Source organism: Osmia bicornis, chromosome 3, assembly GCF_907164935.1.
Source record: "Osmia bicornis bicornis chromosome 3, iOsmBic2.1, whole genome shotgun sequence".
Taxonomy (NCBI): Eukaryota; Metazoa; Arthropoda; class Insecta; order Hymenoptera; family Megachilidae; genus Osmia; species Osmia bicornis.
In genome coordinates, this window is record NC_060218.1 from 433,149 (window position 1) to 451,672 (window position 18,524).

Consider the following 18,524-nt stretch of genomic DNA (forward strand, 5'->3'; position numbering starts at 1 on the left):
TAAGAAATGTAAATAAAACAGTCTGAATATTGTATAATACAGTACGATTTCGCGGGATTTCATAACAGACGAGAAACGATGTAACATTACGAAATTTTACGTTGCTATCTTTGTTGAAATTATATTATGCACCGTGTGCGTACGTGCATGCGTGCATACGAGTACATACACGTTAAGTACGATGAAATCTGTACGTGCACAATGATCGAACAAACCAGTAATATTATGATTATCGGTTTCAAATGATGTTTCCTCCCCCACCTAACAGCGGCAGCAGCAAGCAGCTAGCTCCCTTAGCAAACAATGATAACCGCGAACACGTGCAAACAATTGAAAACAGTTTCAGTAGGCAGCAGCCGTGCAGCCGTAATTGTCGATCAATCTTTGACTCGTATTGTGCTGCGTGATTATCTTAATAGAGCTCTACCCCACCGTTCTTTAATTAGCCTCGGCTCGACAGTGCGATAATGATGTTCCAGCCGCGTCTTCTTCTTCTTCTTCTTCGCGAAAAACCAATCGATATTTGTCCCGCGTGTGTCGAGTGAAAGAAAGAAGTAGACTGTAACGTGATATTCAACGAGCATAGATAAGGATTGCGTTAAAAAAAGTGTTCGTGTTGCATTTTTCTCGAGTGAGCGACTACTTTTGGAGGTGAACCGGTTTGTGCAGCCCGCAAATCTAAAAAAAAAAAAATATATAGATTCGCTAAAATCCTGATTAATTAGCCTTGATTGTTGATGGTAATGTATGTACATATAATGGCGTTCGTTCGAACGTTCACGTGTGTTTCTTTGTAACTTCTTCACCAATACGTATCAAGCTTCCACCTTGTCTTGGCCTTGACTTTTATTGTTTATCTTGATTCAAGAACGGTTCTGGAAAGTACATATTTTCACATAGTATCCTTGATCATGCTTTTCCAAAGCATGATCCAAATTAATTCCAAAGTAAAATTCATCCGCGAATTCACCAACATTTCGCTTATCGTTCTTGAACATTTTCAATAACTTAACTGACTTTATGTAATTCAAACGAAAGCGTTGTATGACAAACAACAAACAGTAAACTTAGATAATAGTTGACCTTCGATGTTCCTCGTACAATGTCGACGATTGAAAATACTTGAACTCTTTCTTTTAATAATTTTTTTCTGCTTCAAACGATATGTATTTTCAATACGTGTCATGTTCCCGCCATGTTTCTCGCGTTTGCGATCTCATGCGCAACGAGGTATCATGACAAATGTCAAAAACGAGACCGTAATGTTTTTTAAAAAAGTACAAACAATTCTATAAATCACTTGTACGAAATATCCATTACCTGAGGTATGTCGTCCGAATGAAAATCGATGCAAGAACTGTTAACAATTCGTCACAATTTTTGGTTATTGCAATAACAACATTGACACCATTGTGCTTTTCTTTATACATATACGAAGCACGTACGATAACCGCTATTGGACACTGGAAGCGAACACTGTTATTCTAGTCTTCCAAGCGATTTTTGCGCCATTTTCAAAAAATTGTCAAGAGTAATCTCTCTTTTAATATATATTTTCTTTTCAACAAAAATATGCAACACAAAACGTGTGTGTCAAACTACGAAAATATTTCACCGTGTTGGTTAACTTTGTAACTAAACAAGCTAGTCAATTGATCGATTCACGTCACCTTAAAGACGTTTCTCTTGAAAAAATATTAATTTATACCAAAATAATAACTTTTCTCGAAAGAAAATATTTTCTGAAAGTTAATAAATAATCCGAAATTTTATAATGGTTTTTTAATTAACATCCACTACCTTAAATGGTGCTGCCACCTGCCCTTACCCGCGACATTTTCAAGAATCATTAGATTGAAATTTTACATTAGTATGATCACTGACGTTCCATGTAACGTTCCTAACCTCGAAACAATTTGTTGTTCCTTTGATTCTCCATGCAGGTCTATATAAACATATTTCTTTAACATACAATTATATCGATACAAAATGACTGTATGGGAGAGACTGCGGAATCCCTGTGGTTGGAGGGCCGGTGCTAAACAAATTTCAGTCGATGCGATGATACCGATTTTTGCGGTCCCAACATTGGCGGTGATTGCCGCACAGACGGTGTTATGTACTATAATTATATTTGTTGCAACACCGATATTGGTGTATTATCTGCATCACAATTTCCTGAGGTTCTTACTACGTACTAAATTCTTTTTAATGTGGACAATCACAAGTGTCATCATGTTGATGCTTATCTTTGAAATGAGTGTTGTACCATTGTTAGAGATCTTACCAGAGGAAAATTTGGTGTTTATTGTCTGCGTGGTGGGCGGTATATGGTGTGGCTATATGACTAGAGTAAATGCGGATTCTGCTACTCAGGAAAGTACTTTATCCCATGGCTTAGAACTTGGAGAAGGAAGCGGAGAGCTTTGCATTACGTGTAGGAGAAGAGCACCTCCTAAAGCGCATCATTGTAGAATGTGTCAAACTTGTATTCTTAATAGGGAATATCATTGCAAATGGTATAGTTCAGTTTGCGCAACATTTAATTTTTATCTTATCCGTTAGCAGGATACATTGTGGATATATTTTGTATTTTAGGTTGGATTGTTGTATAGGTTCGAGCAACTTGAGATGGTATCTGGGATGTTTATTCTTCTCAGCTGTAGCTTTCATCTATGGTTCCAACTTAACTATGACTAGCGTTTGCCATCCTTTTATACTTATCGGCACTATTCTTTTACCAGATGATTGCAGTGATGTGTATCATCAACTGGAGTATGTATCTTTTAATAGATATTTTCTGTTAAGTGTCATTAATTAATAACGAATACGCTTGAATGATATCGCGAGTATAATATTATACTTGGGGGAAATACAACACTTTCCATTATTAAGACTGAAAACTAAACTGGAAAGATACAGAGGATCTACAATACAAACTTTAATAATCGCAAAGTACTGATAATTGTTGAGACTCGTGTTAACGTCATAAATATTGTAATATCTCTTATTTGCTTTCTGACAATATAAAAGTTGAATAGATAACATGTCGCGCAACTGTTTGCTTTGGGTAGTCGATCAATGTATAATAATGTACATATTGTTCCAGCATTGCCCTTTGCTTCATCTCTGCTCTCTACAGCTTGCTTGTTGGGCTAGTGGTAGTTTGTTATTTAATGTATCATCTTTGGTTAATTTACCTTGGTACAACATCGAACGAACGACGCCTTCTCGAAGCTGGAAGCCAATATGACCATGGGATGTTGAAAAATGTATCCCGATTATTTTGCTGCAAAACTTAGATACTAATGTAGACTAGATTATTGAATTCACTTTGTATGGAAGATGATACTTTGCTCTGTACAAAGGATGTTAGAAAAAATCCGTCATAGCGGTACGCGAAACAGAACGCACATGTTAATATTAGTTCAACCGCATCTACTACTACTAATAGAATTTTAATGCTCATTTTTATCTATTCTTTTTTTATTTTTTTGCAACAGTCATGTAAGTACTTAATACTCTTAAAATACCGATGATATTAAGTTTAATAAAATCATATCATGATATGAACGCGCTGACTTTCGTTAAAGTCTTAATTATTTATATTTCACTATTGTGCACATCTTTTGTATATTTATTGTAACTGTGATAAAGTGGCCATTGTACAACTAACATAATAAATTGCATCGATCAAATATATTATATAGTATATCTAATAAGATTTAAACATAAATTAATTAAGCATGATAAATGTTTAAATTTTTTTTTAAATATAAAACAATGCGATAATAATAACATCCTTTGCGTTATATAAATTCACACATATCATTATCGTACAATTTTTGTATTCTACTTTCAGTATCACGAATTAAGTTTAATCTTCTAATGCTACACCCCTCTGTTTAGGGTCAAAGTCAGGAATCACTTTCTGTACTAATTGTCGTAATTCCTCTTTTCTTTTCTCGCTTTCTCTAATATCCGCCGCGATCGTGATATATTTCTTCCAAACGATGAAGTATCTTGCTTTCAATTGATTTTCATTATGTCTATAAGCTATCTCGTTTTTCTCCTCCTCTTCCGTTTTAAGTTCGAGAATCCTTACGTGCCATAATTTAAAGTACTTCTCTGAAAGTTTCATGTCGTGGAAGTCTGTCGCAACCTGATGCTTCAGGTTCGCTTCTTTGACCATGTCTTTCCATTCTTCGAACATCCTTGCGATTAGATTTTTATTATAAACCGTTTCAGCGATTTCAATCTTAATCATATATTGAGTTTCAGTTTCTCTTTTCCAAGCTGTAAATATCTTCCTTATCAATCGTACTCGATAATGATCCTCAGCTTTTTTCATATTTTTCTTTTTTAATTCTACGAGTTCCATCAACGGTTCTATCGCAAAGCGTCTCAACAAACACTTTCTGTAAAACTCATCCGCTGTGTCGTTTAATTTCTGAAATCTTTCGATTTCACGTAGCCGATGTTCTTCGCGCTCTTTCCTTAATCTTCTCTCCTCGGCTAATGCCTGTTAACAAAAGCGTGGAAAAAATGCATGGTGTCATCTTTTTAAAGAGGTATCGTCTCGTAATCGTGTAAAAAATATACATATACAATTAAAACGATAACGAAACTTTACGAGGTGAAATTAATGCTTTATGACACTTGGTACGACATTAATACACTTTGACCTCACGTATTATCTGACCTCTCGTTGCAATCTTCTCTTCGTCTGTTCCTCCTTCATTCTGGTAGCTTCTTCCTTTCTTCTCTGCTCCTCCACTCTCTTCCTGCGCTCTTCTTCCGCCAGTTTAACTCTTTTCCGTCTGTCCTCTGCTCGAGCTTCCATTCTTAAGAGAAATTTTGGCGGAACCGGTGGTGGTCGAGGTGCCGTTAAACTTTCATCTCTATTCAAGTTTTTCAAATTCATCTAATTAATTAACCAAAGGAATTGTAGATGGTTTTTGAGGTTTAATTATTTTACCTGTAGCCCGATTGGTGCATCAAATGAATCAAAGTTCTTCTTGTCCTTTGACCTAGGTGCGTGAGAGTTTCTTTCGCCATGTCCACTGTCTCCTTGCTCGCTCTAGCTATCTCCTCTTGCATCTGTTTCAATTTCAACTCCTCGATAATTCTGTTCTGTTCGTTTAATTTAGCCCTCTGCTTCTCTATGATTCGTTTCTGTGCATTCAATCGGTTTTGCGCTGGTGACTCCACGATACCGTGTTTAGAGTGCATGTTTTTCTTTTTCCAGCATACACTGTTCGTTTCTTTTATAGCCACCTTACCATCTCTGCTCTTTGGTTTACGATTCTTCATCAATTCTCTTTGATGTTCTGTAATAGCGTTTATGAACAATTCTATCCTTCGTTCTTCGAGGATCTCTTTTGGCTGTGGGTTTCTCTGTTCGATGCTTTTCCTACACTTCGTACGTGTTCTCCATATATCAAAATACTTTCTTGTTATTTTTGAGATCATATTTTGTTGGATCTTTGTTTTGACATCTCGGATACGTTGTTCTTCCGCAGCATTTTTTTTCACCGCATTGAAATACTTTCTTAAAAGATGTAAACGCTGTGCTTGCGACTCGAAATTAGGTTTATCTTTGATGGTTACTTTTATGCTTCCAATACATGGTACTTGACATTCCGTTTTCTTTTCATTTTTCTCTTCTACGATTTGTCTTATCGTACTCTTCTTTCGAATGCTGTCTGTACATCTTTTGTTCTTCTCTGATTTTTCGACACAACTTGTCTACAAAACGGTTTTTAATGGAGATCCAGTGTGAATGAACTGCAAAGAATTGATTCGTACAAACCTTGGTTCTTACTTTTCTAAACGCTCCCCAAAAATTTTCATCATCCGATGGCGCCAAGTTTCTCTTCTTGCACGAGTATGGTTTCGAGAACTTCGGCCGGGATCTGCACAATTCGGTTTCAAATTTTTTTAATTCTCTGTCGAAAAATCGTTGTTGTTTTTTTATATATAATTCTCTCGCTTCCTCCTCCGTGAACAGCCTGTAAAGGAATAGTATTATGAACTTAAATATTCGGAGCATTACTTTCGAATTTCGTGCCCCTACTTCTTGGCTTCCGCTAAAACGGAACGTTCAACGGGCGGAACGTAAAAGTTCTCTCTGAGTGTTCGATGTCTCTCATCCATTATCACATTTGGATCAAGGAATGTCCTTTTATCGTCTTTCAACAGCTGAAGCTTCTCTAGTGGATGGAAAATGTCTACTTTCATCAACTGGTCCATTAGATCAGCTGTTGCTTCGCTCAACTGCACCATGACGACTACAGGTAGCCAGTAATAATTAAGTACTGGTTGTTATTATTTTCTTTGCAGAGAAAATATATAAATGTATATTGCGCTGTTGTTGCCGACTTGTTGTGTCGTTGTTAAGGGAAGTTATGAAAGTTATCCCTCTATGCACGCACGTGAACGTTCCAACCCCATTCATAAGACAGGGGGTGGAAGTAACTGATGTCGAGCGAAGACATTATCGACTTTGCTATGTACATTACGATAAAAAAAAAAAAAAAAATGCATCTTTATGTACATTAAACTAAAAAAAAAGGAGCCTTGTAACTTTTTTGAGTATCAATTAATGGTTTATGTATGTACTTATTATTCATTGCAATATGATGTAACTTGAATGATGACAATATAGTATACACAAGCGCATCAATTGATTAGAAATTATTAATATTAAAAGCCTAATTTATTGTAATATTCCTGTATTATCAATCTTATTCGACAATTCGAAATCTTCCCGCCATTTCAGTGGTTCTCAATCTGCATCATGAAGCTGATAACGTCAATTGTTGACGGGCCAGTGTGCTGCAGCAGGTGCATCACAAAGCAAAAAGTGCATCGACTTCGAAAACTTATGAATTGAAGATGGTAAGTATCATTTTCTAGAGGATAGACGATCAAAACAGTATCCTACTCACTGGTGACTAAACTATCTTTATTGTTATTCCTATCTTTTGAGCGATCTTCGAATCGTACGAATGTAATCATTACGATTAAAGGAATCGAATTTCTGTACTTTTATTTATCCTTTGACAATAGAGTTAACTGTAGTTTCAAAGCATGACTTCAGCAAGTTGCAGATGTGATATCCCTGGTTCACGACGAGAAATAAAATGGATCCAAGGGGCCCTCCTGAGGGGGCCCCTGTCAGCTCTTTTGAGATTCCTAATATTGACAAAGTAACTGACACTTCAGTAAATTGGCCTATCGATCATTCGCTTCCTTCATCAATGTGTGAACAGCCAAAAAAGATGAATCATAACAAGTTATTGTTTTTAACTGTAAGTAAATTGATAAGGCTATAGCTTAACAGATTTTTTTACAGGCAACAACATTTGAGATGATTTTGTTATTAGGTGGAGTATGTGGAAGATCACTCTAGAGAATATTCTCGCTTATTTCCAACGTACGAACAAGTTTCCTTTTCTCCTAGACCTTCCTCTCCTCTTTCTGATTTTGAACATCGCGTTAGTCCCCTTGACCCAAATATGAGTTCAGCTGCTAGGTACTCACCTACCCCGGTCCAACTTCCACCATCTCCTTTTCATAATTCTGTTGTTGTTCTGCAAGGTTCTTCTCCTTTAATATCTCCATCCGAATCAAACGAGAGAACAAATGTTCACTATGTTTCTCAGTTGACGCATCCAATTGATACGCAAAGCGTACAACAGACAGATAATTCTGCTGATTTTGTTGCCAATGAAAATGAAGAACAACTAGTTCCTAGTGTCGGTGGTGAATTGATTTTGATGCAAGGTAACTCTGATCAAAAGTTATTATTTTATTAAGATAAGTGAAATTTTAACATGACATTATAATTATGAAACATATATTTACAGAATCTAATTCTGCATTAGAATCAGCAACAGCTCCATTGATGCTAACAGGAATGCCTAGTACAGATTTTACATTGAGTAGAGATTTCCTTGTTATGCAGGATGATCAAATAAATGTGATAAATTCATTTAAAACACAAAATCTTGATGTGGATGATCCAACAGTTTCGTCGTCTGCGGAAAATTTAAAGAAAAAGAGTAATACAGATCCATTAGCTACATCTAATAAACAAGTTAATGAAATTGTGGCATCAACTATAGAAAAGAAAGATTATGAAAAGCAGAATGTTAGACGTTCTAAGCGGCGTATAAATGATAAAAAGAATTTTTGTATGTAACTTTATTAGTTGACCATTTTCTGAATGGAATATTAAATTAATATCATTATAGGTTGTGATGAATGCGATGATGTATGTACCGGAGATAACTGCACTTCGCATAATGTATGTACAATAGCAGATCAGCCTGTACCATCGCGTGCTATAGCAACACTGCCAGGATCGTATCTTTCGATAAATAAATTACCCAGTAGTGAAATTATATCGGGTGGATCGGATTACGGAGTATTTGCGAAACGTTATATACAGAAACGTACTCAGTTTGGTCCTATAGAAGGTATCTTATACCCTTATGATGGTACACCATTTAAAAATGAATTACCATTACTTTATGAAACTGAAGATAAAGGATTCCTTAAAATTGATGTTTCAAATGAAAGTAGGTGTTGTTCATATTCTGAAGGACTCTGTACTCGGTATGTTCCAAATATCCATGTTTAAAATATCTTACTAACGTTACAGATGCTTCGAATTGGATGCGTTTTGTTAGACCTGCGTTTACGTATAAAGAACAAAATTTAGTCATTTGCCAACAACGTGACGGAATAGTATTTTTGACTACAAGAAGTATTTTACCTAAAGAAGAATTAAGGGCTGGTCCCAGTACTGATTACGCAATTCGTAGAAACTTAATACCGCTTAAGCCTGTACAGGAAGCAAAAGATGATAAAGGTATACAAGGTGTAAACATAATGGTTAAAATCGTGATTATATTTATATATGTATGTGATTTTCAATTACAGAGCATAAAAATCAATTATCCGGATGGTCACGATTGGACGATAATAATTCCCGTCGCGTGAAAGCATTTCGTGGCAGAAACTTGAAAGAAAAAGAAAATTCAAGGCAAAATAATTCCAAGGAATGGAAATGTTCAGTTTGTGGTTTAATTTTTAGAAAACCGCTTTTGCTTAATTTACATACTCTCGTTCATGGCACTGATAAACTAAAAACTAAGATTCAGTCTACTGTTTGTCCACAATGTGGTTTACAGTTTCAGAAACAAAAAGAATTGATTAATCATATTTCACAACACGGAAGGTTATCTTTAACAAAAACGAAAAGATTGACTACTTTATCTACATATAAGTGTACAATGTGTTATAAACGTTTCGCAACAAAAGTACGATTGCAACAGCACTACTTGGTGCATGGTGCTGAAGACCAAAAACCACTGCCATGTAATATATGCTTTAAAAGATTCATGAATAATTCAGCACTATCTTGTCATTTAAAAACGCATAGAGGTAAATTACATTTATGCGAACTAATACTTACTTCATGTGTTTATTTTTTTCCTTTTATTTTTTTTTTTTAGAGAATAAACAGCTGTTTGAATGCCCTATGTGTCGACAATTATTTAGTCAGAGTGTAACGTTAAAGGAACACATTGAAACTCATAAAAAGGAAGATGGTACTTTTAGCTGTCCTTACTGCCAAAGAATATTTATTAAATATTCGGTTATTCGTAAACATATTAGAGCTCACCATTGTGAAAGAAAACACAAATGTCAGATTTGTGCAAAACGATTTGCTACAGTTGACAAATTACAAATGCATCTACTAAAACATTCCGATCATAGGTACGAAAATTTACGCTACGTAAGTTTGTATCATACAATATACTATAAGATACATTTTTCCTTATAGAGAATTTCATTGTGCAAATTGTGGTAAGCAATTCAAAAGAAAAGATAAATTAAAAGAACATATGACTAAATTGCATAATTCACAAACTGCTACTGAAGAACAAATGTCACAAGTTACGCAAACTAAAAAATTTGTTCCAAAGGTATTTTTTTTATTAGTGCTGTATGTATAAATTAATCAACTAAATTAATAATAAATAATGTATTGTCTGTTACTAGGTAAATCCTAATGATTACAATCGTTTCATTTATAAGTGTCATCAATGTTTAGTGGGTTTCAAACGAAGGGGGATGCTTGTAAATCATTTAGCGAAACGTCATCCTGATGTTGCACCTGAATCAGTACCAGAATTAAACCTACCGATTTTACGTCAGACGAGAGATTATTATTGTCAATATTGCGACAAAGTTTATAAAAGTAGCAGTAAACGTAAAGCACATATCATGAAAAATCATCCAGGTGCTGCTTTACCACCAAGCAATAGACAGAAAGAGTCTGATTATTCCGATTTACCTAATCCAACATTTAGTCAAACTGTTGGTAGTATTACAACTACACCTCAGGGTTGTCAATGGTGTCATAAACAATATGCTAGTAAGGTGAGTGAATAAACCGCGTAGTTTGTAGAGCGTGTAATCAATTCAATTATTTTCACAGGCGAAACTTTTACAACACCAACGAAAGAAACATTCGAATTTAATGGAACCAGCTGATCAAGTACCGCGTTCACGTAATCGGCAACCACAAAATCAAAATCAACCCCCTGTACTTATCGAAGATCATTTTGTGTTATCCGATTACATTCAAGCATGTGATACAAATTCAGAGTTTTTTAAACCAAGGATAATCAAAATATCTGATGATGTTGATCTAATAAGTAATGGATTGGAAATTGTTGGACAACAGTTTGTTCGTATGCGTGACATACGTTGAAAAGGATCGAGGCAACCTCGATGCGAGGTTTTGTCAATTTACTGAGATATGAATCTCATGAATTTGTGCACAGTAAAGAAACACTGTGCTTTTTGCTGCTGTTGCCAAATGAGGGCATTGCTGCCCGTCAGGAGTAATTGATTCTCCGCTGGGAAATATTTGGAGCGCAGCTTGATCGGCGTCAGTGCGAAACACTTGACGCTGTTTTGTTGGTTGTATGGTTGGCAATGATGTGTTGTTACGATCGTCAGTCGATCGTTGACTTTGACAAATTTGTTGGAACGGAGCACACTATTTTATGAAAACTTTGAGCCTTAACGGCTAAAACAAGGATAAAGATTTATGTGCAATCACACAATGGGTAAACACAAACATGGAGATTTAAGACTAAACACAATGGGAAACATGTTAATTATTGAGATCTTTGCTCAAGGTATTAAAAATACAGAGCGGAAAAAGGTAGAAGAAATCCTGTCTTACTGTCGGTACATTTTTGACATTAACTCTAGTAGTTTCTTTTAAAATTTTAAAAAAGCTTCAATTCGATGTGATTAAATTATGGATGTTAGAGCGATCAAATTTGAGCTTCAAGTTTAAAGTGAAATTTAAACGCGGCTTAAATTTGGGAAAATATTGAATCTTAGATCAATATAATCAAGTCTATACAATGTGATTTCTTTTATAGACCTGATCTTAGTATCTACATGTTGCATTCGACTTTGATGATAAAACAGTTGTCTGTAGGATTACACAAAATGTTGTAGTCTGTAAAGAATCGCCCGATCACTTTTACTCTCTCTCTCTCTCTCTCTCTCTCTCTCTCTCTCTTTCTCTCTCGTGATTTACAACTTTCTGTCATTATTCCACATATATGTCATTCTCGTTTAGAGCAAAGTACTTTTGGTCTTAGAATATTTGATCAATCGGATTCCTTTACGCGCCAAACTTTTCAGGAAGACTAGTTTTATTCACACAGAGTAGTGTGAAAGTTTTGCATCCATCGCACTCATCGAATTGAAATATCTGGTTGAAGTTGAAGGTATTAATAGTTACCTAGACAAGAAAAACTTTTGTCTTTGTAATTTTACAATGCATGTAAAACAGAAGAAACACTGAAACAGAAGACTCGTGTGCACTTTATCAGATTCAATCTACAATATATTACAAACATTACAAAACATAAAAATTGGTAAAAGAAAAAATGAAAATTTATTTTACATGCATTATACACATAATATAAATATTATGGAAAAACGAAGACAAAAGAGTGCATGTTTGTTAATGTTGTTGAGTACGTGGAGAACTGTATTGTAAGATGACTTAAATAAAATTACCCGATGACGGATACATGTATGATTCACTACAGCAGAAAACCTATTCCTAATGAATACTTGGATTGAACTGCTACAAGAATAATTTATATTTCTCTTTTCATTCAAGATAAGTACTTCTATCCTCTATATAGTTTTATTAACTTGAATAAATTTCTTTTTCTTTTTCAGTAGTTCCAAATCTGTTTTACCTATTTCTGGAAATTTTGCTCTGAAACTTCTCGCTAACAATAGCTAAAGGGCCAACGGCATCGGGTTTAATAACCGTGTTAGACGCCGCGGCAATTGAACTGGTACCTCTTTGCAACTGAGCCATTTCATGCAGTTGCTTTTGCATCACAATCAATGAAACATTGTTTGCTGAAAAAAAATCCTTCATAGAAATTAATTCTCCAGACATCCTTCTAGACGACTCTGAATCATCCCCCTTAAAGGAATCCCTTGCAGCTACTCTGGTTCCTCTCCTTTTGGAAAAATACACCGTAGACATGTAGGACTTTCTTCTCGGTAAATGTGACGCAGCCATTTCTTGATTTCTGCATTGTATTTTTTGTATCATGTAATTTAATCCTTGTTTTATTATAATCGAAGTTACGTTTAACAGAGAATAGGTGCAACAGCAGCCGATCAGCAGGAATAAGAAGTTAGCGATACGATACCTGTGCAAGAAGAAAATATCTATGTACCAGCGTTGTAACGTATACCGTACATTGTACATCGTCTGAGGTCCTGAAGGACGTACCAATGAACGTATGGATAATGTGATTTTTCGGTACTAACGAAATCCCCGAAACCGATGGTCGTGAAGCTAATGAAGCAAAAGTAAAGTGCGTCCAAGTATTTCCAACTTTCGAGAGGAGCGTAAAGAGCAGCAGCGCAGCAAGCTATAATACAACACACTACTGAAAGGAAAAGCATAACCAAATATACGCTTGGTTTCCATTCTTGCATATTTAAACTGCCATCATCGTCGTCGTCAAGTATATCAGGCAGAGTAGTCTTTTCCTCTGTTGACGATCTAAACGAACGACGTTTGCCAGCATCTGTTACAGAGTTTTTCCGTATACGTCTTCTCAAATGACGTGCGTGTGCATTACGCAGAATCCAAGCGAGAAATGTGATAATCCTTTCCAAGAACAAATTGAAGAACAAAATTCCACCTGCATCATGGAAAAAATTAAATTGTACTTGATTGAAGATGATAATATTATATTTGTTTGCGATAATTGTGAATAATCATTGTTACCGGAACAACCGATAAAACCATAGAGAACAGCAAGCACTTTGCCAAGACTTGTTTGCGGTGTAGTGTTCCCGTAGCCTAGAAAAAAAGGACCTCGGAATCAGATGTACATGTTTTCTGCAGAAATACTAATGTACACGAAGACATAACACAGGAGAGAATTATTGCAAGACTAGGTCGCACGATATTAATATTCTGGAATTCACCAGTACATTCTTATGCGTGCTGCAGACGACGACCCTTACCCCCTTTTATTCGACGCCTGTTATGACCAAGTTTCGCGGCGATAATACTGTCGTCAATAAATCGAGTTTTAAGCAAACGATCGGAAAATAACCGAACGCAGAAGATACCAATTATATAGGACGAATATATTGCAAATTGTTTCGCAATTATTGACATAAGTTGCACGAAGAATTTTTCAAAAAACATTGCAGAAGGAATAGAAGTAGAGTTGAAGATAAAATACCGCGAGCGTGTTTTACGTTCTACTGACCCGTTATTCCGGTTCACTTGCGGCATCAAATGAAATCTTTAGAATTGCAAATAGGCTACGATACATTTTCTTACCGATTGTGGAAACAATGGTGCTAACAAAGTGGAAACTTCCAGGAAAATCCCATCGGCGACTCTTGTTGATGATGCCAGACGATGAAGCGTTTCCATAAGCGTACAACAGTTCGTCTAATCTTTGCAAAGCGACTGGACTACGTTGCAAGTGATGTCTTCGAAAAGTATGATAAACGCGCCAAAATTCTGCCGCCTATTTGGAGTGAAGAAAAATGAATTTACATTTATTTGTTACAAATACACTAATGAAAAAATTTAATCAACAGAAGTATTAAAAGTTGAAGAAGTAGAAGAAGAAGACGAAGAAGAAGATACTATCACACCTGTCGAACTTCAAGGTCAGCTTCTAATTGTTGAAAGAGCGTAGCTCCGGCTAACATGTATACCACTAAGACAATAAAAAGAAGGATGAACCTTATGTTGTCCTCCCCGAGACCAGTGCACACGCACATCACCGATGATTCTCATCTCTCCGGACACGAGTGACTGGACGCAATCCCCACCTTTACTTTTCATCCGGGTTGGCGCAAACTCGACGACGATCAGCCGTGAAGAGCTACATCGTCGACGAAGATTACATAGATACATCATGTAAATGCTACCTCGAGTCACAATTTCCTAGATATTTTATCAATTTTTTAACTAAACTTTTTATGTTTTTACTATTTCAACGATAGTTTATACGATTTTTGGCCACGCTGTTTCGTACAATTTAAATTCCATACGCTTTATTGGGATTTTACATTGTAAAATTTCAGACTGAAACCATTCATGAAGTAAGACTTGAAGAAATCTGGGACGGCATAGCGTACATCACTACTAAAAGAAGATTCTTTGATAGGTTAAAAATAGAATACGAAGCAGTGTACAAAACGAGCCCCTTTCGTAGATAGGGGCGCAGAGTAAACTCTGTACATGATTATTTTGGAGATACGATGGTTTTATGGTCCTTAAATACGCGAAGGTCTGCAGATTAATACGTTTGATCCTGCGCTTTGTATTACGGATTTGTAGGACGGGATTTAGAGGATATACGAAAGTAAATCATACAGAATTTATAATAAAAATAAAGTTTGTTAACAGTTCGTGTAGGCAATCTAACGGCGCTACGATATTTATACAAAATATCGCACACTAGGCACATTGATACTTACATCGAAATACTTGTAGAGGTACATACGTATAAATCTATGAAATTCGTAACATTTACATTAACTACTATAATACTATCGGATACGCTACCCAGACAAACGGATTGCGTGATTTACACTATGATTTGACGAATCGCGTTAAGAAAAAGAACGGTTATCAATGCCTCGTTTGTGGACCTTCTTCCAATTTCCGCCAAACAACCTGAAACAATAACTATACATTGAATCTTGATTCTTGAAAGGATATCTTGATGATTGAATGTTAACTTACATTGCACATTTCTCTAACCAAAGCCTTCTCTCCATCGTGGCCACCCTCTCTTTCAAGTTGTTCTCTAACTTCGAGAACTTGAAGAGCTCGTACCACTGCTTCGGGTCGACCTCCTATGTGAGGATTTTCACCAGGACTATTTTGGTTTCCCCAAATTTCGCCGGGTTGTACTTCCCATCCTTGGGCGCGCGCTTGCAGGACACTCTTGTCTTCTTCGAGTTGCTTTACCCGCTGTTCCAAACTCCTTACATACTGCATAGTTTGATCTGTAAAGTGTACTGAACGTTGAAAATTGAACGTTTATTATTTTTTTTATGAAACTGCTTTTTACCATTAAAGGTAGAAATATGCCTAGCTCTAGGAGGTGCAGTTTCCTCGGCATTGGTGCTGGAACTCGAACCATCCCCGTCGTCTCTCTGACCACCTCCTCTCTCTTCGTCGAGATAAAGACACAGTTCCTTCAATTCAAGATTATCTTTGATCAGCTCTTGCTGTTTATTGTCCAACTGACGCAACTTATTCTGATACGCGGAAACTTCTTGTCGCATAACACTCGCCGTGTATCGTCCAAATCTTTGCCATTCCCTCGCCAATTTTCGTCCCTTCTGTCGATCGTCGTCCAGAAAACAACAGAGATCCCGTAGTTCTTGATTATCATCGCTTAGTCTTTGGTTCGCCTCTTTCAGCGCTCGCAATTCGCTCAGCTGAAATCAAATGTATTCTATATTTTATTAACAATTTTAAATTAAAGATAACCTTCTTTTAACGCATAATTTGTTGATTACATTTGGCGATTTTCAATTAAAAAAAAGAGTTGGAGTAAATACCGCGACGGTCATTCACGAGTGGACTCACGTGTGCGTGACTGGTTGAAATTACGACAGTGAACTCGACCCGTCTGACCTAAAAGAGTCTCAAAAACTTCCGTGTGACGTGTTTAAGTCCCGTGATGGCACCTTTTTTTTCCTCGCAAATCCAAATAATAATCCACAGAACGGTATACCACAGCTCAGATGGAATTTTGATATTCCTTATTCTTCTTACCGACGCGACGCAGTGATTTTAGTTTACCAATTGAAGAAATAATAAAATAAAAATAGATGACAGATGCACTCACCAAACTCTGTATCTGTCGATTTTGCTCGGCAGCGAGCCTCGCGATGTCGCTCTCCGTCTTGCGGACAAATTTAAGCATCTCCACGGGTCCGAGCCTCAGGAACTCCTCGTCGCTGATCCTTTGTCTGATCGCCGGTGTTTGTGTACTATTTACCGTGGGATATTGACCGTTAGGTGGCAAGTATTGACCTTGGCCGACCTTGGCCTGAAGGTAACTATGCGGTTGAGTTTTTGTGACGGGTGCAGTCAACGTGTTTCCGCCCTGAGGATGATGTCGATGTTCTATCCTCGGCGAATACTTGCTCTGCGCATCCTTTTGCTGCGACACCGGTCGCTGTTGCGTCGGCTGATGATGATTCAAGGTCGCGGCTGGACCTTGAACCGAAGTTGACACGGAAGTCGGCACGGAAGGGTTCGCAACGAAATGAGGATGATTCTTGAGAATACCACTGGTCGGTTGCGGCGGTGGTTGATACCGCGGTGGTACTTGATCCACTGTTGTTTTAATCACGTGCGAAGGATGTTGCTGTTGCTGCTGCTGCTGCTGCTGTTGCTGTTGCTGCTGCTGCTGTTGCTGCTGCTGCTGCTGCTGCTGCTGCTGCTGCGGCTGGGACTTACTCTTATTGGACATCGCGGCTAATTTAGCTCCAGGCTGCAATGTGTCCCATTTCAGAGAGTCCACCGTGACTTCTTCGTACCGGCTTGACGTCGTTCGACCCGCTAAAATCTGGGTCACCGTGCGGTCCCTTCTTTCTCTCTGTTTCCTGCTCTTTCTCTCTCAAGATTGGATTTACTACTTAAGAGGTGGTCCTTGCGATAGCTGCCTCGCCTTCGCTAACCTTACCTTACCTTACCGTCCAGCAGGCGCACCGTTCCTTATATATTCTTTCCCTTTTGTCTTTACCCCTTTTGCTTGCTCTGTTACAGTTCTGTCAAATATCTTCCACCTTTCCGTTCCTGTCGAAACTTTTTAATCGCTCGTTCACAACACGGAACAGCGATCACAAGACATGTCTTTCGTCGTCGAAGTCTCCGAACGCATTGAACAAGTACCGTACTACAGGCTTCGTTGTCGCAGTATTAAAGAGTCGTTGTCCTCGGTTTACGCTGTAATTCCGAACGATCGTATGGTATGCTCGCGTTCCATCTGTCAACGGCCGGGTTAAAGTGTGAGAGCGTAATTCCACGATAAAACGTTCGTCACTCGAATACCGATTATTGTTACGAAATCCTGAGAAATACTAGCGATATTGCACTCTCGAGAACTAATGCGCTCAACCGGGGCCCCGTTTTTCTCGTTGTGGGACCGCTGCATTTCACAAGGCGCAGTGCCGTAACATCGAGTGGGGCATTCCAGTAAAAGCTTGTCGTCCGTGACCGCACACCGTAAACGTGACAGATAGGCTTTCACATACTCTTAACGATTGTTACTCGACTAGTTTGCTATATCTGCATCGTTGCATACGACTGTCTCCTTTCCTCTTACACGTTTCTAACATCCGGAAGGAAGTTGAGCGGTCCAATCGATCGACATTTCAATGGTTTTACACTCGCGTACAATCTTTTCTTCTAGCAGTTGCCACGTCTTAATAATCGCTACATTGAGTTACATGAACAACTGTATCATTTATCCTTTGTAGTAACGTTTTATATTATTCAGCGATATCAGGATCGGCGATTTTCAAAGAAATTCGCGGAGAAATCGCGCACTAACAATATGGCGACGATCGCGGGCCTACGATCCGAGAAACGATTGCGGACGGCGCTAGGACTTTAAGGTTGTAACGCGGGAACGTAATGGCAACTTCTGATTGGGCAGACCTGTTCTTTCAAGAGAGGATTTGAAACCATGACAATTCCTAATAATATTTCACCGGCTATGCTAAAGATACTGCATATCAGTGTTCTCTTACTTTTTCTTCATGGTCATCCTTTCACCCGGATCATAACAGATAGACACCGAAAAAGTTTCCTTTAAAGTCGAGTCATCTCAAAATAGGTATGTATATAATATCATAAAGTTGCATTAATAAATTTTATACAAGTTATTTCG

The 18,524-nt window shown here is 37.4% G+C and overlaps 5 protein-coding genes across 10 annotated transcripts; 2 read left to right on the forward strand and 3 right to left on the reverse strand.

Annotated features, from left to right (window-relative positions):
- Positions 1-3: 3 nt before the first annotated feature.
- On the forward strand, positions 4-12,136 carry LOC114876049 (PR domain zinc finger protein 10-like). Of its 6 annotated transcripts, none has more exons than XM_029187059.2 (12): positions 4-745; positions 6,782-6,900; positions 7,103-7,313; positions 7,389-7,788; positions 7,872-8,198; positions 8,259-8,585; positions 8,669-8,878; positions 8,950-9,453; positions 9,525-9,789; positions 9,857-9,998; positions 10,075-10,455; positions 10,514-12,136. In XM_029187059.2, exons 3-12 carry the CDS (start codon positions 7,146-7,148, stop codon positions 10,787-10,789), a joined length of 3,000 nt encoding a protein of 999 aa, XP_029042892.2. In that variant the 5' UTR covers positions 4-745; positions 6,782-6,900; positions 7,103-7,145; the 3' UTR covers positions 10,790-12,136. The 6 variants fall into 6 exon arrangements, with proteins under 6 accessions (XP_029042892.2, XP_046141131.1, XP_046141134.1 ...); XM_046285175.1 differs by having other exon boundaries at positions 4-740; positions 7,072-7,313; XM_046285178.1 differs by having other exon boundaries at positions 4-740; positions 7,092-7,313.
- LOC114876063 (palmitoyltransferase ZDHHC23-B) lies at positions 745-3,700 on the forward strand. The gene is made up of 3 exons (XM_029187088.2): positions 745-2,519; positions 2,599-2,775; positions 3,110-3,700. Exons 1-3 carry the CDS (start codon positions 1,990-1,992, stop codon positions 3,300-3,302), a joined length of 900 nt encoding a protein of 299 aa, XP_029042921.1. The 5' UTR covers positions 745-1,989; the 3' UTR covers positions 3,303-3,700.
- Positions 3,803-6,770, reverse strand: LOC114876052 (coiled-coil domain-containing protein 191). Its single transcript, XM_029187067.2, has 5 exons — positions 6,077-6,770; positions 5,813-6,011; positions 4,979-5,748; positions 4,703-4,901; positions 3,803-4,522 (listed from the first exon to the last, which is right to left on the reverse strand). Exons 1-5 carry the CDS (start codon positions 6,283-6,285, stop codon positions 3,878-3,880), a joined length of 2,022 nt encoding a protein of 673 aa, XP_029042900.2. The 5' UTR covers positions 6,286-6,770; the 3' UTR covers positions 3,803-3,877.
- A 91-nt stretch (positions 12,137-12,227) lies between the features above and the next one.
- Positions 12,228-14,920, reverse strand: LOC123987686 (potassium channel subfamily K member 13-like). The gene is made up of 5 exons (XM_046285181.1): positions 14,257-14,920; positions 13,934-14,126; positions 13,367-13,441; positions 12,863-13,280; positions 12,228-12,779 (listed from the first exon to the last, which is right to left on the reverse strand). Exons 1-5 carry the CDS (start codon positions 14,383-14,385, stop codon positions 12,308-12,310), a joined length of 1,287 nt encoding a protein of 428 aa, XP_046141137.1. The 5' UTR covers positions 14,386-14,920; the 3' UTR covers positions 12,228-12,307.
- Positions 14,921-14,973: 53 nt separating this feature from the next.
- Positions 14,974-18,490, reverse strand: LOC114876057 (coiled-coil domain-containing protein 85C). The gene is made up of 4 exons (XM_029187073.2): positions 16,473-18,490; positions 15,687-16,059; positions 15,356-15,621; positions 14,974-15,286 (listed from the first exon to the last, which is right to left on the reverse strand). Exons 1-4 carry the CDS (start codon positions 17,100-17,102, stop codon positions 15,242-15,244), a joined length of 1,314 nt encoding a protein of 437 aa, XP_029042906.2. The 5' UTR covers positions 17,103-18,490; the 3' UTR covers positions 14,974-15,241.
- Positions 18,491-18,524: the final 34 nt, after the last annotated feature.